Here is a 21,777-nt window from a genome sequence, read left to right as displayed (position 1 = left end):
AAAAATTTTTTTTAAAGCAAGCTCTATGCCCAATGTGGGGCTTAAACCCACAACCCTGAGATCAAGAGTTGTGTGCTCTACCAACTGAGTCAGCCAGGTACCTCTCAAACTGCATCATTTAATCCTCACACCAATCCTAAGGAGAGGTACTATCATTTTCCCCTTTTATAGATAGGGAACTTGAGACAAGGAAACTTGCCCACAGTGATAGAGGGTAAAGCCAGGATCTAGACCCAGGGAATCCAGACTAGAGAGCCTGCCCTAACCACACATTTGTATCTCCCCAAAAAGAGTGACCTGTTGAATTCCAGTAAGCTCTTTGTTCAACCCTTCCAGTTGGTTAGCTATCTTCTCCACAGACTTCTCCAAATCTTTCAGTTTCTTTAGTTCAATCTCTTCCTCTGGACTGTTCTAAAATGTTTAAGAATAAAATGAAGTCAATAATCACCAAAAATAGTAGCTTCTGACTGGGAAGAAAAAAACCTAATGACAATTGGGCTAAAACCACTCACCTGGAAAAAAATAGCTTTGATTCTGCTGCTTCTTGGAAAGCTAGAGGGTTACCCATGAATGTTTTCTACCCACAAAGATGCTAGACTAGAGAGAGAAATACTAAGTAAACATTCTGCAGGGACCCAGACAGCTTGGGTTGAGAGAATGGAGCCAAGTCAAGTGCCAGATTCAACCCGAGCCTGGGGCTGATCAGCAGCTGACTCCAGACTGAAGCCTCCAAGGGAAACAAAGGACAGTGGACACCCGTGAGGAGTCCACCTGGTGAGACAGGTGCAATTCTGCCATTCCCTTGACTGAATTCCTAAGTGCTACCCACCAACTGAGGGCTCCCATTTAATGAGGACGAGGACAAGGATGATTACTTTTGTTGAGCAGTCCCTCTACTATGCTAAACCTTTGTCTGTACTATTGTTTTAAGCCTTACCACAACCCAGGGAGGAAGGCAGGGTTTTATTTTATTTTATTTTATTTTATTTTATTTTATTTATTTTTAAGATTTTATTTATTCATTCATAAGAGACAGAGAGAGAGAGAGAGAGAGGAATGCAGAGACACAGGCAGAGGGAGACGCAGGCTCCATGCAGGGAGCCTGATGTGGGACTCGATCCTGGGTCTCAAGGATCACGCCTTGGGCTGAAGTCGGCGCTAAACCGCTGAGCCACCTGGGCTGCCCAGAAGGCAGTGTTTTAGATGAAACTGAGGTTTAATGTAAAGTAACCTAAGTCACATAGACCAAAAGAGTTGGATGGAGACTTGAAATTGGACTTGGCCTCACATACCCCAGGGCAGTTCTAATTAGGGTCCTATTATTTCTTTAAACTCAACCGTTAAATTCTGCCCATTACCCAGAACTATTCACCCTGACCCTTGAGCAAGAAATCTAGACTATTTCCCCTTCTCTTGTCTCAACAATTGGTAGTCAGGGCCAGCAAGTTTCCTGCTTGTTCCAAATTGTTCACATTCTTCTTCGTGGCCAAATCCTGAGTGCCAGACTCCTGACTGTTCTGTGGCTGGACTAGATATTCTTTGCCTCCACTTTGCTAATCTCTGCCCTCTATCCACTCTGAATTAGCCACCTCACTCAAAATAAGGAAACTTCCTATGACCAACAATTCCACTGCGTCACAATGCCTGGCTGGCCTGAGCCCTCTCTCATCACCCCAGGGACTACTGTCCTCACCAACTGGCTCTTTTCCTACCTCAATTTAGTCTGAACCTTTCTTTCTAGCCAAAGAGGGCTTTTTCTTGTGGAAGATTTTAGTGGAAAAGGTGTTTAAAGGGAGAGAGACTCATGAAATTTGCAGAGAACTTATTTTAAAAATCTGTAAGCTCAGGGACACCTGGCTCAGTGGTTGAGCGTCTGCCTTTGGCTCAGGGCGTGATCCTGGGACCTGGGGATTGAGTCCCGCATCAGGCTCCCTGCGGAGAGCCTGCTTCTCTCTCTGCCTGGGTCTCTGTCTCTCTCTCTGTGCCTCTCATGAATAAATAAATAAAATCTTTAAAAATCTATAGGCTTATTTTAATAAAAGTTTCTCTTGCAAATCCCCTCCAAGTGAGTAAGGCCTCACTCAGGCACATTTTGACAGATTGAGATCCACTACCAACACAAGAACTACGTTATTGAAGCAGCATAACTATTCATAATTCCCAGAGCAAAAGCCATAGTCAACAGGAGCCAGAGACCATGAGAATAACAAACCTGTAACCCCATCAAATAAAGAGAACTACAACTGTTTTGAGATAGCTATTTCACTAATGCAGATTCTGGGTCCCCAATTTGGCCTTCCAAATAGGAAGGAATATGTATAAAAGACCTTAATCCTTTGATTCTGGAGTATTTTGATAGAGAAAGCAATTTACCTTCTTCCCAATTAACATGACTCGACAACCATTTTGTATTCCAAGGGCTGACAATGGCTTCTCCATTTCCTTCAGAGATTTTCCTGAAAAGAAAAGTTATGCCAAATGGTAATAAATTATACAACACTGAAAATAGACTTCAGCAAGGTTACAGCAAATAGACAAGTGTGTTCACTAGATGAGAAGGGGATAAATTGGTGTAATCTTTCCCAAAGGTGCCTTGGTCCAGGAATTTCACTTCAGATTTTATTCTAAACAAATAACTGGACATATGCCTACATAGTAAGTGTTATAAAATAATCTTCAATGCAACCTTAATCATTAACAGTGAGAAACTAGAGACAAACATTTAGAAACAAGGGGCTAATTAACTATATATCACTACAACGGAAGACTTTGTAGGCATTAAAGCAAATTTTTTTCAGGAAACTGCAATGCCACAATAAATGATGGCTCAGTTTTGTAAGAAAAAGGTAATAAAAACTGTATAATCAACTAATCTGTTTTGTGAACTAAGCGCACACACACACACACAAATAAAAACCTATGCTTCAGGATGCCTGTACAAATGGATAGAAATATGCTGAAATGTAATGAGGGGTTTTATCTGGGAGAACATTTTCTTCTTTGTGCTTTCCTTCATTTTGAAACATGGATTTCTATTGCCTTTTATAATTCCATAATAGAATGTTTTTAAAAAGAAAACACAAGGATGGGGTGCCTGGGTGGCCCAGTTGGTTAAGCATCTGCCTTCAGCTCAGGTCATGATCCTGGGGTCCCAGGATAGAGCCCCGCATTGGGCTTCCTGCCCAGCGGGGAAGTCTGCTTCTCCCTCTGCCCCTCCCCCTGTTCCTGCTCTCTCTCTCAAATAATTTTTTTTTAAGATTTTATTTATTTATTCATGAGAGACACAGAGAAAAGGCAGAGACATAGGCAGAGGGAAAAGCAGGCTCCTTGCAGGGAGCCCGATGCAGGACTCAATCCCGGAACTCTGGGATCATGCCCTGGGCCGAAGGCAGACGCCCAACCACTGAGCCACACAGATGTCCCTCAAGTAAATTAAAAAAAAAAAACAAGAAAACAAAAAATAAAACAAGAAGTTACACTATAAAGTATAAATAAAAATGCTTCCCATTGCTAAATTCATTATGACGGGCACCAAATGGGATAAATGTGGCCCTATGAGATACACAATAATAAGTTCCCTTGGGAATGGGAAGAAAGAATGGGGATAGAAGGGAGGTGGGTCCCGGTAGAAATCAGCAACATCTACTGGGCCTGCCACATCCAGATCCCTGGTAAGTTTGTTCAGCACTGTGCTGAGCATTGGACACAGCAATATCTTCCCTCAGGGAGTTAGTTATTCTAACAGAGAAATGAGATGCTCAGCGACTATGAAAACACTTAATAGTAATTTCAATACAAGTCATACAGAAGTGGTAGAGAGTGCCATATGCACATATGTTGGGAAGAGGGTCTAACTTAGCCAGGGAGAATTACCCATGTGCTTTCAGAAAAATGGTAAGATTTCTGCCATCCTCATGGGACTTCAACTCTAATACCTAACAAAATGTTTGAAGGTGTCAGTATATAGAAGATCCTCAATAAAATGTGTTGAAGGGGATCCCTGGGTGGCTCAGCGGTTTGGCACCTGCCTTCAGCTCAGGGCATGATCCTGGAGTCCCAGGATCGAGTCCCACATCCAGCTCCCTGCGAGGGGCTTGCTTCTCCTTCTGCCTGTCTTTGCCTCTCTCTCTGTGTCTGTCTCTCATAAATAAATAAATAAAATCTTAAAAAAAAATTTTTTTTAATAAGTAAAAAAATAAAATGTGTTGAAGGAACAGATGAATAAACAAGCAAATAAGAATTATCCCAGTTTAGGGGGATCCCTGGGTGGCTCAGCGGTTTAGCGCTGGCTTGAGCTCAGGGCGTGAACCTGGAGACCTGGGATTGAGTCCCCTATCGGGCTCCCTGCACGGAGCCTACTTCTCCCTCTGCCTGTGTCTCTGCCTCTCTCTCTCTCTGTATCTCTCATGAATAAATAAAATCTTAAAAAAAAAAAAAAGAATTATTGCAATGAAACGCCAGGACACCTGCACCCCGATGTTTATAGCAGCAATGTCTACAATAGCCAAACTGTGGAAGGAGCCTCGGTGTCCATCAAAAGATGAATGGATAAAGAAGATGTGGTTTATGTATACAATGGAATATTACTCAGCCATTAGAAACGACAAATACCCACCATTTGCTTCGATGTGGACGGAACTGGAGGGTATTATGCTGAGTGAAATAAGTCAATCGGAGAACAAACATTATATGGTCTCATTCATTTGGGGAATATAAAAAAATAGTGAAAGGGAATAAAGGGGAAAGGAGAAAAAATAAGTGGGAAATATCAGAAAGGGAAACAGAACATGAAAGACTCCTAACTCTGGGAAACGAACTAGGGGTGGTAGAAGGGGAGGTGGGCAGTGGGTGGGGGTGACTGGGTGGCGGGCACTGAGGTGGGCACTTGATGGGATGAGCACTGGGTGTTATTCTGTATGTTGGCAAATTGAACACCAATAAAAAATAAATTTATTTAAAAAAAAAAGAATTATCCCAGTTTAAAAACTAAGAGTTACTATTAGGTGAGGTTAAGCAGTTTTAAATAGGCCCTTTAGCCATAAGGACTCAAAGCTAGAAAAGAAATGCCTACCTTTAAATATAAGTTTCTGAAAAGGCAGTGGGACCCCTGTGGCCTCTTCAACAACCTGGGCCAGGTCTTGGACAATTGGCTCACTACAGCCCTGTTGCGGGGTAACATGAAGATCGTGCTTCTCATTGCCTGGGGAGAGAGAAGAGTGTTCGATGAAGAAAATTCTTTCACATAAACCAATACAGGCTGACACTTTATTATATTTATTTATCCAGCCTTCAAGGCCCCGTTCATTTGCCACCTACTCCAAACAGCCTCTCCCCTGCCATTTGCCCAGCTTTGGTGACCTGCTCAAGGATTTTTGTTTCCTGTGTAATAGTAACAATTTAGTGATTATCAGCTAGCATTTTAAGCACTTCACGTGCATAAAGGACTGACAACTCATTTCAAACATCATCTAATTTAATCATCAGAACAACCCCATCAAGTAGGTACTACCTATATTAATCCCCATTTCACAGATAAGCAAACTAAGTTCAGTCCAGTTAAGACCTGCCTATGGAGACCCAACTGAGGAGTCTGAACTTGACTTCAGATCTATCTGACTCCCAAGGCCATGCTTTTCATCACAAGTCATCTGCTTCCTGTGGCCTAACTGCCCTCTACTCTGTACTGTAATGTTCTTATCTCCTTCGCTGTCAGGAGTAAGGGATTATTTTTCCTACAAGTCTGTCCCAGTGGGCACACCTGGGCACCTACACAGTTGGTGCTCAGTAAATAGACAACGAATGAGTAAACTCAAACAGAAGAAAACTTATTAGCTCAATTATTTTCCAGGTATATGGACAGTAAGAAAATAGCCCATGCCCAGTGCAGATGCCAAGCCTTAAGCCTGCACAAGAGCCACATGAAGTTAGTGGAGTAGGTGCTACCAACTTCCCAGGGAAGAAACCGTAAGTTTATAAAGGAGACATCCTACGGTCACTCAACACTGAAGGATCTAGGATACTGGTCTTCAGATTCTGAGGCCCTGGGGTCTCCCCTAGTCCTGAGGAGCTCTGGAGTGAAGTGACTTCGTTTAAATCGATGTCAGCTCCAACAGTTGACAGACCCAAAGGGTGCCCAGAGCGAATGCTTGGAGCCACAGGCCACTCAAACAACAGTCGAGTTTAGCCTCAGCATACACACAGGTGTCCAGACACACCGACTGCAGTCATACACGACACGGCCAAACACAACCCTGATGTCAAGACTCACAAAAACGGCGCAGGCACACACTAACACATACAACCACGACAAGCACGCACAACGGTGCCAGACACACACAAGACCCCGCGCCTCCGGACGCCAGGACCAACACAGGAACACCCGCTTCCGGAGGACACGTGGCCAACCGCAGGGCCGCCGCCGGACTTCGGCAGTCGGGTCCCGTGCCCGCCGTGCCCGCCGTGCCCGCCGTGCCCGCCCGGCCGTCCGAGCTCACTGTGGGTGACGGTCACGCTGAGCCCGGCTGCCGCCATTTCCTCGCTCTGGGCCACCTCCTGGCCCTGGGTCACCTCTTCACTTTGGGCCACCTCTTCACTTCGGGTCACCTCTTCGCTCCGGGCCGAGCGAGGCCGCACTTTCTTCACCCGCGACCTGCGAGCGCCGGCGGCGGCGCCCCTGGTGGATCCCGCATGCCCGCGGGCCGCACCCCGGGCGGACGATCGCTGAGAGGGAGGCGGACCGCGCTCGGCCGGGAGCACCGACTGGCGCGGCTCCCGGCCCGGCCGAGGGGCGCGCCGCCGGGGACCCAGCCGCTCCCGGTCGCCTCGCGGTCTCCGCGCGCCACCGCGCTCCGCCAGACCCGCGCTTGTTGACCACCCAGCGGTGGGAGCTGAGTTCCGCGCCTTGCCACCCCGCCCGGCTACCTCCCCGCCCCGCCCCGCCCCGCCCCGCCCCGCCCCTCAGGCCAGGCTCCGCCCCTCAGACCAGGCCCCGCTCCCGCCCCGGGGCATTCCGCCAAAGCCGCCCGGCCCCACCCACTCAACCGAGGCCCCGCCCCGCTTATCTGGAGCCACGCCCCGCGCCCCCTCCCCGAGGCCACGCCCCTGGTGACTGCCTGCCACCTCCGACCTCCCGAAGCTCTCCTTCCCCGGAAGGCCGCCCTGAAAACCCGGAAAAAGAGTCGGGAAACTCCAATAGGCACTTTGCGCCTGCGCATGCGGGGGCCGGAAGTCAAGGCGAGGGCGGAGGTGACTCTGCTTCCGTTTCTAGTTTTGCTCCAGTGTTTGGGTTTTCTTCGTGGCCGCCCAAGATGAACCGATTCTTCGGAAAAGCGAAACCCAAGGCTCCGCCGCCCAGCCTGACTGACTGCATTGGCACGGTGGGCACTTGACGCCACATAACTAGGTTCTGGGACTCTTGACACTCCCGACCCCGCCCACCCTCGGTTCTGGCTCCTACTCCTCCATTCCGTTCCCGGTCCCGGACACCTCGGCCCTCTCCACCTCACCTTCGTGCCTGTTACCCAGGTCATTCCTGACGCCACAAACCAGGGACCCCTAACCCTACTTGCACCCAACCCCTTCTGAGGCCTGCTGCTCTTTCTTTTCTTACTCGCTCTTTCTTTCTACCCCAACCAGCCGTAGGCCCGCATCCTTCCCCCCTCTTTTATCCTCCATCTCTCTCCCACATCAGGATCCTCAACTTGATTTCCTAGGTCAACGTATCCGTACTCCCATCCTGGATCTCAGTAACAGGAAATTCAGAACCCTGGCTCCTCAACATTAAGCTACCACCCTGTCTCTAAGCGAATAGCATTAGATTTACAAAGCCCACTTCTCACACACCTCCTGGTTGAGCCCACAGCCTGACTAGTCTCTGATTGTAGGGGACTATCAGCTCAGCCCATTGATCCCCCAAGTTCTTTTCTGCTCAAGCACACTTGAAAGGATCCCTAGAACATGAGAATCGGAAGGGTGGAGTATAGTTTGTAAAAGCCCCCCAGTGTTTTAGGAATCTCCCCCAGTTGGGAACCACTTTTCCACCCTTCTTTCCTCCCCTGCCCCTTCCCATGGAAGTGTATTGTCATAACTACCACTATTTCCTTAAGGTGGACAGCAGGGCAGAATCCATTGACAAGAAGATTTCTCGACTGGATGCTGAGCTCGTGAAGTATAAGGACCAGATCAAGAAGATGAGAGAGGGTCCAGCCAAGGTAAGTAGGCGGCAGCTGCAGAAGGTGCTGCAAAAGCCAAGTTTGAGCACCTATGGAAGTAGGGCCCAGTGGTAGTCTGGTAAGCAGAAAACATGTGAGGGTGTATCCTTCAGGGAAGAGGGTTTTCAGCTTGATACGAGAGGAAGGCTGACATTAAGTCTGGTGGAGAGAACATGCTGACCACTCGTCCAGAAGCATGTCCATGGGAATTAATGTATTCTGCTGAGAAGGTGGCAATCTCAGAACAGTGAGTGCCAGACTGGTCAGGTTAGGTGGGTATAATAGACTGGTTAAGGAATGGCATGCTGGGAAAATTGCTAAACTAGTCATCTGGAGACCAGGGTTCTATTAGTAACACCATCACTATCTACTAGACATGGGTGTCATAAAGTCTTAATATCTTATTTTCGTCTTCTATTAGGTAGAAATATAGATTACTATATTTAAGTTCATGGACTGTGGCTATAGAACTACTTTTTTCTCTGACTCTAACTCATTCAATACTTGAGCTAAGTTACCTAGCGTCACTGAACCTCAGTTTCCCCTGTCTGTAAAATGGGCATAACATCTACTTTTAGTGTAAAGATTAAATGAGGTAATTCATATGACCTACATAGCGCTGTGTCTGGCACATAGAAACGTTCATAAATAATAAATGTTAGATATTATGATCTGTGAGATAATACCTGCTTTTCCCGGAACTTCATTGGAGAAGACAAAATACAATGATTTATGGAACAGTATAGAAAGGGAGGTGACAAAAGGCTCTTCTCAGCCATCGTAGTTGGATAGCATGGAATGAAGAGTGACCAGAGGCAGGAAAGCTCATCTGAACTTGACATGAAAGCCTAAACCATAGTGACAATCATGAAAATGATAGGAAAGTAATCACTTTGCAAATTAGTTCTGAAAATCAGTAATGAAATGACTGCATGAAGAGACAGAGAGGAAATGTAAGGTTGATCTAAAGATTCCTAACCTAGAGAAGTGTGAGATTAGTGGGACCATTGTTAATAATATTTATTAATAAGAGCAGATTGAGGAGTTTGGACACGTTGAGTTTTATTGGATAGCCAAGTTGGCTTTGAGAGGATGTCCAAGTTGGGAATCTCCCTGAGGCAACTGGATATACAAATAGGCACTATTGGGGGTTGCCATGGAAAGAATATGTACTAGGAAAGGGGAATGCAGTTTAGTACCCTGAGATGTGGGATGCAAAGAAAGAGATGAGCTGAGGCCTAAAGACTATGTTTAGGGGGCAGCCCGGGTGGCTCAGTGGTTTAACATCGCCTTCAGCCCAGGGCATGATCCTGGAGACCCGGGATGGGGTCCCTCGTCGGGCTCCCTGCATGGGGCCTGCTTCTCCCTCTGTCTGTGTACAACCCCCCCCCATCTCTCATGAATAAATAAATAAAATCTTAAAAAAAAAAAAAGATTATGCTTAGGAGGTGAAGAAGAGGCCAGGAGCCACTATGTCTACAACTTTGAAGAAGAGAATAAGTAGATATGTAAGTCTGAGGATATGGGAGATTTCTTTTACTATGTGTGTGTTTTCTACTTCTTTTCATTAAAATCTGTTTTTCTCCCCCAGAATATGGTCAAACAGAAAGCCTTGAGGGTTTTAAAGCAAAAGCGGATGTAAGTTATAAGTGTAACCTCCTTTCTTCCAGCAGGTTTAACTAAAAGGGAAATGGTCTTTTATTCTTCAGTTTTTCATACTATTTTATAAGCATTCTTGTTTAATTGCAAATTTCATTTACATATCTGGTGAGGTGGGTTTTTCTCTCCCTGCATGTTTAGCACTATCTGTTGCAGCACTATCCATCTAAACAGAACTTTTTGTTATGATAAAGATGTTCTGTATCTGTACCATTCAGTACATCTATACTATTAGCCAAATGTGGCTAGTGTGACTGAGGAAGTGTTAATTTTAACAATTTAAGTAGCCGTATGTGGCTAGTGGCTTCTGTATTGGGCTGCTCAGTTCTATAGGGTTATCTCATATTTATTTAATTAGAGTATGCATTTCTGTTTGTCTGTAAAATTGAGAATCCTGAATACTTGGTTTCTCCCACCAGAATAGATTTAAGTGTCCTTAATTTATTTTCAGTGACTGTCTCAGTGTTTGAGCAGAAGCCAAATAGCATCTTTGGTGCTTACTCTTGTGGGCTGTTCAGATGATGAGATCTTCTGCAGAGTTGCAGGGGTCAGATGTAAGCAGCTTATAAGGAATCGGAAAGGTTGTTGATATTTCTATTTTTATTTTTTAAATCCTTTTTTATCAGACACCACCTTCCTCCTTTTAAATTAGACAAAATTGGAAGAAGAAATTATAATGCCTTAAAGTGATGAGAGCATGGTAAAACTATTCCTTCTTAGTAGATAGCACTGCAGTTTTTAAGTAACTTTTTTTTATCAAAAGGAATGCATATTCATCATAGATGCTTGGAAAATACATAAACATGAACAGAAGAAATCATTTATCTGGATTCCTACTACCAGAAATATCCATTTTTAGAATGCTGATTTCTTACAGTTTCTTATCTCTGCATGCACATGCACGGAATCTATGCATATAGCTTTTTAGAAGACAAATTATATTATGTATATATGGGTTGTCCTTTTCCACTTTACATTATATCATAAGTATTTCTCTCCTTTTATACATTCTTTGGAAACTTTATATTTTTTATTGAGGTGATGATAATTTCACCACCATTTGCCTGTACCATGAATTGACCAATTTTCAGTTAGATGGTTGCCAAATATTGTGTAAAGACCATAATGACATAAGTCTTTGAGGTAGTATAATACTACCTCTATATCTTTGATATAGAACTTTATTTTAAAAAAACATTTTGAGCACCAGATATTACATCAGGCCAGATGAATTACCTAATTATGGATACAAGATTAGTAAAAAATAATACCTATCCTCAAGAAGTTCAGTCTACTGGAAAAACAGTTTAGTTTTATGTATGAAGAGCCTTAAAAATCGTCTTACCCTTTGCCCCAATAATTCTACTTCTGGGAATTTATCATAGAAGTCATTTGAAACATCATAAAGACATATTATGGGTATGTAGTAATGTAGAAAACAGCAAAGGCTATAATATTAAGTGGAAAATAGTCTCATAACTAAGATACAAAGACAAAGTATTGGAAGGGTACATCAAATGATATTTGTGCTAGAGTGATTAAATTGTTTTTGCCAGTTTTTCTGTATATTTAATTTTTTAAAGTTTTTTTTTAAAGAAAATTCCTATTTAGTGTTAGAGATACTTTCTTCCTGAGGATTTCTATCTGACTCACATTTACCATTCTTAATTGATTCTAAAAAGGTATGAGCAGCAGCGGGACAATCTTGCCCAACAGTCATTTAACATGGAACAAGCCAATTACACCATCCAGTCATTGAAGGACACCAAGACCACGGTATTTCCATAGCACCCTTTCCCATGATTTTATTATTTTACTCTTTTGTTCTTTTCCCATAGTATTTAAAAGACAATTTCACCAACACGGCCTTTTAAGACATTGTGCTCTCTCTTACCTTTTTTTAGGTTGATGCTATGAAACTGGGAGTAAAGGAAATGAAGAAAGCATATAAACAAGTGAAAATTGACCAGATTGAGGTGAGATATATACTAGTTTCTGCAAGTATGTACACTAGTTTTAGAAAGAATCCAAGTGAATGTGTACATGATGGAAAGAACACAGATGATGGATTGAATCTTGGGCTTGCCGTTTACTAACCGGGTGACTTTGGGAAAGGGTACCAGATGTCTCTGTCTTCTTGTTAATGCAAGATCCTTCTTTTTTTTTTTTTTAAGATTTTATTTATTTCTTCATAAGAGACAGAGAGAGAGAGAAAGAGGCAGAGACACAGGCAGAGGGAGAGGCAGGCTCCCTCTGGGGAGCCTGATGTGGGACTCAATCCCAGGACCCTGATCATGACCTGAGCTGAATGCAGACTCTTAACCACTGAGCCACACAGGCATCCCTAACACAAGGATCCTAATGCCCTACCCAGTTATTGTGAGGATGAAATAAATGAGCTTGTGGATCTATGCACGTGATACCTGGCATATACTAGACACTCAGTAAATAAGCAGCCAGTTTCCTATTAGAGACTTCTAACTCACTTAATGATTTTGAGTCTCTTTCCTCAATTGTAAAGTAGTGATGTTGCTACCCATCTCCTAGGATTGTCACAAGTGTTAAATGAGTATATATATGTCAGATGTTTAACACAGTTCCTAGAGTAGAGCTGGTTCCCTTTTCTAGTAATTCTCTTTAGATTTTTTTTTAAGAGTTTCTTTATTTCATGAGAGACACAGAGAGGCAGAGACATAGGCAGAGGGAGGGGTAGCATGCTCCATGCAGGATCCCAATGTGGGACTTGATCCTGGAACTCCAAGATCATGTCCTGAGCCGAAGTCAGATGCTCAACCACTGAGCCACCCAGGCATCCCTACATTTTTTAAATTCAATTTGCCAACATCTAGTATAACACCCAGTGCTCATCCTATCAAGTGCCCTCTCCTCAATGCTCATCACCCAGTTACCCAATCCCCCCATCCACTTGTTCACTGTTATATCCCATACCTTAAACAGTGCCTGGCCATAACTGGTGCTCAGAAAGTTTTTGATGGTTGATAAACAAATGAACAAGAAAAGTTGCTAAAGCAGTTCTGCCTAATTCAAGCAGTATTTGTTGGTTGAGTACTTAACTGTCTTCCTCGCATTTTACTCCTTCTGAAGTATCCTCTGAGAGTGTGGATCTTTAGTACAAGTGAAGGCATTCCTCCCGTCTTAGTTTTTTTCAAGCACCCCTCCTTGGACTGCCTGTGGCTGTCTTTCTTTTTCTTTTTTTTAAGATTTTATTTATTTATTCATAGAGATGCAGAGAGAAAGAGAGAGGCAGAGACACAGGCAGAGGGAGAAGCAGGCTCCATGCAGAGAGCCTGACGTGGGACTCGATCCAGGGTCTCCAGGATCATGCCCTGGGCTGCAGGTGGTGCTAAACCGCTGCACCACCGGGGCTGCCCTGTGGCTGTCTTTCTTTTTTTCTTTTTTTTTTTTTTTCAGAGTTTCTTGGATTCTTTTTTTTTTTAAATAAATTAATTTTTATTGGTGTTCGATTTACCAACATACAGAATAACACCCAGTGCTCATCCCGTCAAGTGTCCCCCTCAGTGCCCGTCACCCATTCACCCCCACCCCCCGCCCTCCTCCCCCTCCACCACCCCTAGTTCATTTCCCAGAGTTAGAAGTCTTTATGTTCTGTCTCCCTTTCTGATATTTCTGTGGCTGTCTTTCTAAACTTCCACCAGTCTTTGCTTACACGGAGTTCAGCTCAGTGACATCTTCTAGGACATTTACTGAGAAAATGTTCTGTGTATATTTGTCTTATTTGTACAATATTATTTGGTAATATAATGAAACTGAATTTTCATTCAGTTTGCTGATCCACCCAGGCATCCCAGTGTTTTCTTTTTTTAAAGTGTTTTTCGTTTTACTTTCTATCATCTTCACTTTTATTTTTTTTTTAATTTTTATTTATTTATGATAGTCACACACAGAGAGAGAGAGGCAGAGACACAGGCAGAGGGAGAAGCAGGCTCCATGCACCGGAAGCCCGACATGGGATTCGATCCCGGATCCTCAGGATCGTGCCCTGGGCCAAAGGCAGGCGCTAAACCGCTGTGCCACCCAGGGATCCCTCATCTTCACTTTTTTTTTTTTTTTAAAGATTTTATTTATTCATGAGATACATAGAGAGGCAGAGACATAGGCAGAGGGAGAAGCAGGCTCCATGCACCGGGAGCCCGACGTGGGACTTGATCCCGGGTCTCCAGGATCGCGCCCTGGGCCAAAGGCAGGCACTAAACCGCTGCGCCACCCAGGGATCCCCCTCATCTTCACTTTTAAATGGAAAAACAGACCTCCAACTTGCAGGCCAAGAGGAGTTCTCAAATGTTTTCCATTGCTCTAAAAATTCTGAAGTATAGGGACGCTTGGATGGCTCAGCTGTTGAGTGTCTTCCTTTGACTCAGGGCGTGATCCTGGAGTCTCAGGATCGAGTCCCACATCGGGCTTCCTGCATGGAGCCTGCTTCTCCTTCTCTCTCTGTCTGTCTCTCTTTCTCTCTGTGTCTCTCATGAATAAATAATAAAATCTTAAAAAAACATAAAAATAAAATTTATGAAGGATAAATGGTGCCAGTTTGGACTTTCTGTATTACCACCACTAATCTGTTCCCTTTCTGTGGAAATTTCAATCTGTGAAGAGCACGTTGATACTCTGCATATCCTTAACACAATGGAAAATATGTAGTGTTAAGTGCTTAGTGTTTTACAAATATTACAATAAAGCCTTAGAAAACCTTCTAAGGTATGGCTATTAACAATCTCATTTTACAGATTAGAAAATTATGGCTTAGAGACTTTATTTCTCACTAAGTAAGGCAAAATTAGAGCTTGCATATGTCTGATTCCAGAGTCTGTGCTCCTAACCATTATATTAGCTGTTCTATATTATGCTGTAGCACTTCTCAGATTGGTTTTACATTATTTCTGGCCTTGTAGTCTTCCAGTTAATCACAGATCATTCACAGATGACTTATGCTCTCAGTCAATTATTTTCACTAGCCTGGTTTTGGGTATCAAGCCTATCCCAATTCCATTTCTGTTTCTCCATCCAGGGTGGGCCTAGTACAACTTTTTGTACCACTCAGTTGTTTCCACTACTGTCCTTTTTTTCCCCTACACAGTGTAGTCAGTCTTTGGCTGACTTAAGATTAATTTGCTTGTCCCTATTACTTGCTTTTCTCCATAAACTAGAAAGATGTTGGTAGTGTACATGCTGCTGGATTCATTGTTTTAGGTAAACGTTCTGTAATGACAAATTGCTGATGGGCATCTGTTCTTGCATACGATTTTAGATTTCCATGAAGCACTTTAAATTCAAATGCAAGATCACCAATTTAATTCTCTCTCTTTTTTTTTTTTAAAGATTTCATTTATTTACTCATGAGAGACACAGAGAAAGAGGCAGAAACATAGGCAGAGGGAGAAAGGGAGAAGCAGGCTGCCTGCAGGGAGATCCCAGAACCCTGGGATCACACCCTGAGCCAAAAGCATATGCTCAACCACTGAGCCACCCAGGCGTCCCTAATCTTTTTTTTTTAAGTTTATGTATATTTTTTGTAGTGATCTCTACACCTAGCGTGGGGCTCAAACCCACGACCCCAATATCAAGACTTGCATGCTCTTCTGACTGAACTAGCCAGGCACCCCAATTTAATTCTTCTTTATTTTTGAATTTACATTTTACTGCCAAAAAGGAGGATTATGTGGGTCATTGGCATTCATAGTTATTGTTGGGAGGAATCTTCAATTTTGTGATTTCTAAATAATTCATTAAGCTCTCTCATATTTTTAATTGGAAGGGGTTTTCAGGAGTTATTCAAACCTGTCCTTTTAAGGAGCATCTGCTCAGTGGCTGGCTAAAAAGAGTCACTAGGTGAGGACAAGTTATGGTAAGGGAAGGAAACCAATAGTTGTTGAGAACTGGTATGTACTTAGCATTTTACATACATTACCTTTTTAAATATTCCTGTTTCTGAGATTCAGAGGAGAAAGTAGAGTGGGGGGTAGTTAGAGGAAAAATAGTAAGAAATGAATGAAAGCTGTCATGTATATTTCTATAAGGACTTACAAGACCAACTAGAAGATATGATGGAAGATGCCAATGAAATCCAAGAAGCGCTGAGCCGTAGTTATGGCACTCCAGAATTAGATGAAGATGACCTAGAAGCAGGTATGTTGTGGGAAAAGGAATTAGGGAAAAAAAGGTTTAGAGTCTGAAAGAAGTAACTTCTTGGGACCTTCTCCCAAATGCTTGGGTTCTGTGAGAGTTAGTTTATGGTACAGCTTCTGGGCAAAGAGCTTGTGAGGCAGGCATGTCAGATTTGCATACTCCACTGACTCAGGGAAAGTCAAGCTACAGAGGGAAGTCGGGGCAAAGGTGTCTGCTCACCTAGTACTTGGTATCTAAATACTACCCTTCCATGCCATTTTCTTTTTCTTTTTTTTAATTTTTATTTATTTATGATAGCCACACAGAGAGAGAGAGAGAGGCAGAGACACAGGCAGAGGGAGAAGCAGGCTCCATGCACCGGGAGCCCGACGTGGGATCCGATCCCGGGTCTCCAGGATCGCGCCCTGGGCCAAAGGCAGGCGCCAAACCGCTGCGCCACCCAGGGATCCTTCCATGCCATTTTCCTTTGGATTTTGTTCTCCCTGTTTTTGGAGTCTTCTCCCTCAGAACAGCAAAGCAGATCAAGAAACAGTCACTGGCAAATACTTAGTGTATATCTACCATATGTACTGTGTTAGGTGCTGGGGGTTCAACATTAAAGAAAGCTAATATGGTCCCTGCATTCATGAAGTTTCTCTAGCCAGAGAAAAAAACTGCTTGTTTCAAGCAATCAATTACAAGAGCACAAACTATTGGGAAGGAGAAGTATGGGGTACTATGGAGCACATGGCTAGAGAATTTAACCTAGTTGGGAGTAGGGACAGGCATGGATCCTGAAGGATGAGTAGAGCTTAGCAGGAAAAAAAAAATGGGAGGAGTTGTTGAATGGCCTTAGGAAAAAATACATATGCTCCTATGTTTATTGCAGCTTTGTTTTTAATAGCCAAAATATGGAAGCAGCCCAAGTATCTATCCATAGATGAAATGATAAAGAAGGTATAGATATACACAGTGGAATATTACTTAGCCATAAAAAAGAATGAAATCTTGCCATTTGCAACAACATGGAGTCCAACATGGTTGGATCTAGAGGTTATAATCCTAAGTGAAATAAGTCCGACAGAGAAAGACAAAAACATATGATTTCACTTATATGTAAAATTTAAGAAACAAACAAAAAAAGAGAGAAACAAAAAATCAGACTCTTTTTTTTTAAATCAGACTCTTAACTATAGAGAACAAACTGGCTAGAGGAGAGGTGGGTAGAGGATGGGAGAAATAAATAAATAAGTGAAGGGGATTAATAGTACACTGGTCTGTAATGAGCACTGAATAATGTATGGAATTGTTGAATCACTGTATTGTATACCCGAAACTAATATAACAATTAATTATACTGGAATTTTAAAAATACATAAAAATCTTTAAAAAAAATAGTGGCTGAGACAAAAGTGGTAGTAGTAGTAGAAAAAGAGAAGTGGATATGGAAGAGGGGAGGTCAAGGATGTCTATCAATGTCTAGCGTGAGTAACTAGGTAGATGACAGAACCACCTCACACTGGATTTGTCACATGATTCCTTTGTCTCAGTTGTTCTCCTCCTCTTCCCTCCCTCCTCTTCTTCTTCCCTTCTTCTCCTCCTCTCTCTCTCACTCCATCTCTTCCTCCCCACCCCTGTTCCTTCTCTCTCCCCATTCTGTTTTTGCCTAGAACCTTATATTTTATTCCCATTAATTTGTTTCCCATCCTGAATTTCCCCTGATAAATCTCTACCTGTCATTCTTCTTGGTCACTTCCAGCCCACTTTACCATAGACTTATTTTTTTTAAGTTTTTTTTTTTTAATTTTTATTTATTTATGATAGTCACAGAGAGAGAGAGAGAGAGGCAGAGACATAGGCAGAGGGAGAAGCAGGCTCCATGCACCGGGAGCTCCATGCACCGGGATTTGATCCCGGGTCTCGACCAGGATCACGCCCTGGGCCAAAGGCAGGCGCTAAACCGCTGCGCCACCCAGGGATCCCTTTTTTAAAGGCTTTATTTATTCATTCATAAGAGACACACAGAGAGAGAGAGAGGCACAGACACAGGCAGAGAGAGAAGCAGGCTCCATGCGGGAGCCTGATGTGGGACTCCAGGATCATGACCTGAACCAAAGGCGGACGCTCAACTGCTGAGCCACCCTGGTGCCCCAATTGTAGTGAAATGCTGACTATTTCAATCTCAGAGTTGGATGCACTGGGTGATGAACTTCTGGCTGACGAAGACAGTTCTTACTTGGATGAAGCAGCATCTGCACCTGCAATTCCAGAAGGCGTTCCCACTGACACAAAGAATAAGGTGAAAGCTTTTTTTTCTTTCTGTAAGCTATGCCAAATGGTAAAGGTTTTATGCCGGATCACCAATTTGGGAATCTACAAGGTAGTCTTAAGTTAGAACAAGGAAAGACTGTCTCAGTCATTATTTGGAGACCCTTTGCATTGGACTGTGGACAGATCATGCCCATTAGTGTCACTGATGCCCAGGAGTGTTTTTGTGCATTAACAATTTGTAAAATATACATAATTACCCTTGCAAGTTTTGCACTGGGTTCCACTTAGAGATTTTAGACAGCATTTCCTGGAAAAGTATCACTAACACATGCATGAACCATGCCAGGCAGCAGCATGACAGAAAGTTTTATCTTTCATACTCATTGCTTAAATGTAGTGTGGATTTTTTATATAAAGATTAATAATTTAAGTATAAAACTTAGTGTAGGAAGATTCTCATTTAACAAGGTAAAGAATCAGGACACCTAGGTTTAAGTCTCAGCCCTGCCACTAACTGTCTTTGAGACCTTGGCAAATCACTTAACGGTTTTGAACTTTTCTGTTCCTTACATCTCTAAAATGCAGATGATTATAAGTATCTCACATAGTTGTATAGACTATGTTAGATCTTGTATGTAAAAGGACTTTGTAAGGCAATGTAATGTAATGAGCATTGGGTATTATATAAGGCTGATGAATCACTGACCTTGACCTCTGAAAATAATAGTACGTGATATGTTAATTAATTGAGTTTAAATTTTTTAAACATATGTAAAAGAGAGACTTTTTTTTTAATTTTTATTTATTTATGATAGTCACAGAGAGAGAGAGAGAGAAAGGCAGAGACACAGGCAGAGGGAGAAGCAGGCTCCATGCACCGGGAGCCCGACGTGGGACTCGATCCCGGGTCTCCAGAATCACGCCCTGGGCCAAAGGCAGGCGCCAAACTGCTGCGCCACCCGGATCCCAAAGAGAGACTTTCTGAACTGAAAGCCCTGTCCAAAGCTGCATGGTTGTCATTATTAGAAACAGATAAAATTCTGTTACTTATGAAATTCTGTCCACTCCATCTTAGTTCCTGATATGTCATTTTTTTTCTATTGCCGTTTATCCTGTGTTTCCCTTATCTCCCAACATGTACACTGAATGCGCAGAATCCTTGAGTAAGAGCCAGTCTCTGCTCTGCCTTTATTCCTGTATGACTTAGAGCCAATTAAAAAAATATATTTCTTTTAAAAAGAAAGAGTTGGGGATGGGTGTTGCAGAAGCAGGGATTCCTCAAGCAGACTTCCCCCTCCGTGCAGAGCTTGATTCAGGGCTTAGTCTCATGACCTGCGTCAAAACCAAGAGTCAGATGCTCAACCAACGGAGCCACCCAGGTCACCCAACTTGGAGCAAGTTAGATATTCTTGTTTTCTCTCTGAAGCTTGCCAGTTTTTCCCACCTATGAAATGTGAGGAGTAAAAGGTGGGGAGTAGCTAATTTCTCCAAATGTGCATCTTCCTCCACTTTACCCCTCTTACTCCATGAGTCCAGGGTAACTGGACTCAACTGCTCATTCCACCTCACCCCATCCCTGCCTCTGACCATGTCAAGGTTCCAGGCACATAGGTTGCTTTTTCTCAGCATACCTGAAATAATTTTTATTAATGCTACCTACCACAACTCACCTTTTTAAATACCCTGTAGCATCTGTGTTTCTATCTTCTCTTTTCTGCTTTAAGAAGATCACAGATTCCTGAGTTAACCGTGCCATTGAGGTGTGACTTCTTAATTAATAGTGGTCTCACTGCCCATAAGTTTGTAGTAAAGTATGATATAGAAGTAACTGTCTATCCTAGGGCACTGCTTTTTTAAGGATTGGGAAGCTACAAAAGGTAGTGGTTCATTTTAGGAATCAGAGTGAAAATGAATCTGGAGACAAGGACGAACTCCTTAGCCTTTCCTGCCAGACCTTCCCCTTGCCCTTCCCCTTCATAGGTTTTACTCTTAAACTATTTCTCTTCCTCTACCCTACAGACAGCCACCCCACCCGTTTTGAGCTTTTCCAGTCTTTTCTTGGTTTATCACTTCCCCCTTTACCTTTCATGAAAATGCTTTCTCAAGTCAGGGAGAGTTTGGTGTTCATTGGTTAAACACTCAGAAATGAGTTTTGACTACTAAATATTTATAATCATTTATGTTATCAATTGAAAACCAGTGGTACTGAACTTTGCTTTCTTTTCACAGGATGGAGTCCTGGTGGATGAATTCGGATTGCCACAGATCCCTGCTTCATAGACTTGCATCATTCAAGTACATCGTGTAAAATAAACACATTATGTGGGAAATATTTATCTTTCCAAATTTACCATAACAGAGTTAGGTTTCTTTCCTTTCTCCAAAGGAAAGTTTAATTACATTGCTCTTTTATTTTTTTCCGTTAAGAGATTCATTGTTTGGGGGATGCTTTCTTCATACTAAATTTTTATTTCCTTTCTCTTATGAAAGACTAACTTACTTAAAAGTGTCAGTGGCTATTTATGACTTGTTTTCATTTATTAATAATAATTTGAAATAAAACCAAGGAAATTGGATCTTTCAATTCTAAAATAGTGTAATTCCACAGTCTCATATTGACCTGACATTGGTAAGAAAAAGATGAGATTATTGGGACTGTTCATACTATGATTCAAAACCATTTTCTATTGTGGTATTATAGGTTGGTTAAAGTGATAGCCTTTTTTGATGGGTTTTATTGTGTCTTGTGAGTAAATCATTACTATGTCTGATATTGGAATGGAATTTATCACTACTGTATCATGAGTGGATATTTTGATTCTGTGGTTCCCTCAGTATTACAGCCTGACTTGTAATCAATAATGACTATTTCTTGATATTTAATGTATAGGACATTTATTTATACTCAATAAATATTTTTCAAAAGGATATAATTTTAATAATATCACTTCAGCCTAAAACTTCTGGTACAGAAAAAACAATATAAGTTTAATGTTGATTTGCCTCAAAACTTTACTGCAGAAATGAAATATAACTGCTAGCATCAGAGGAAAGAACAAAGAACAATCCAGGCCTGGGCCCTGGTCTACCATCTAATAACTAAGCAGCATACTCACTTTGCTAAACTTCTGTTTCCTTATTAGTACAATCATGCTTATCTTACAGGCTTTTGCAAGGAATAATTGAGGTAATGAGTATAGTTGACTCTTAAATAATACAGGTTTGAACACAATCTACTCCTGTGTGGATTTTTTACGGTACAGTATTGTAAATGTTTTTTTTTCTTCTTTATGATTTTCTTTTTTTTTTTTTAATTTTATTTATTTATGATAGGCACACAGTGAGAGAGAGAGAGAGAGGCAGAGACACAGGCAGAGGGAGAAGCAGGCTCCATGCACCGGGAGCCCGACATGGGATTCGATCCCGGGTCTCCAGGATCGCGCCCTGGGCCAAAGGCAGGCGCCAAACCACTGCGCCACCCAGGGATCCCCTT

General features: G+C 42.5%; 2 protein-coding genes across 5 annotated transcripts in view; one reads left to right on the top strand and one right to left on the bottom strand.

Annotated features, from left to right (window-relative positions):
* BAG1 (BAG cochaperone 1) overlaps window positions 1-6,674 on the bottom strand; it is a 45,431-nt gene extending 38,757 nt beyond the window's left edge. For all 4 annotated transcript variants that reach the window (XM_055302173.1, XM_055302169.1, XM_055302172.1 and 1 more), the window contains exons 1-4: window positions 6,495-6,674; window positions 5,072-5,200; window positions 2,374-2,456; window positions 298-411 (exon numbers count right to left, since the gene is read on the bottom strand). In XM_055302173.1, the coding sequence (XP_055158148.1) occupies window positions 298-411; window positions 2,374-2,456; window positions 5,072-5,200; window positions 6,495-6,531 (363 nt within the window). In that variant the 5' untranslated portion in view covers window positions 6,532-6,674. The remainder of the gene's footprint in view (window positions 1-297; window positions 412-2,373; window positions 2,457-5,071; window positions 5,201-6,494) is intronic.
* Window positions 6,675-7,211: 537 nt separating this feature from the next.
* On the top strand, window positions 7,212-21,516 carry CHMP5 (charged multivesicular body protein 5). The gene is made up of 8 exons (XM_055302606.1): window positions 7,212-7,376; window positions 8,106-8,210; window positions 9,802-9,848; window positions 11,552-11,645; window positions 11,774-11,845; window positions 15,926-16,034; window positions 18,200-18,312; window positions 20,514-21,516. Exons 1-8 carry the CDS (start codon window positions 7,308-7,310, stop codon window positions 20,562-20,564), a joined length of 660 nt encoding a protein of 219 aa, XP_055158581.1. The 5' UTR covers window positions 7,212-7,307; the 3' UTR covers window positions 20,565-21,516.
* Window positions 21,517-21,777: the final 261 nt, after the last annotated feature.

The sequence above is a fragment of the Nyctereutes procyonoides genome, unplaced genomic scaffold (genome assembly GCF_905146905.1).
Source record: "Nyctereutes procyonoides isolate TBG_1078 unplaced genomic scaffold, NYPRO_anot_genome, whole genome shotgun sequence".
In the NCBI taxonomy this organism is placed as follows: Eukaryota; Metazoa; Chordata; class Mammalia; order Carnivora; family Canidae; genus Nyctereutes; species Nyctereutes procyonoides.
The sequence above is the reverse complement of the archived record's forward strand: the minus strand, read 5'-3'. Positions and strand labels throughout refer to the sequence as shown.

Coding starts and splice junctions, on each gene's coding strand:
- CHMP5 (XM_055302606.1), top strand. CDS start 7,308: ATGAACCGATTCTTCGGAAAAGCGAAACCCAAGGCTCCGCCGCCCAGC. Junction 11,646..11,773: donor TGAAGGACACCAAGACCACG/GTATTTCCATAG, acceptor ACCTTTTTTTAG/GTTGATGCTATGAAACTGGG. Junction 16,035..18,199: donor TGAAGATGACCTAGAAGCAG/GTATGTTGTGGG, acceptor TTTCAATCTCAG/AGTTGGATGCACTGGGTGAT.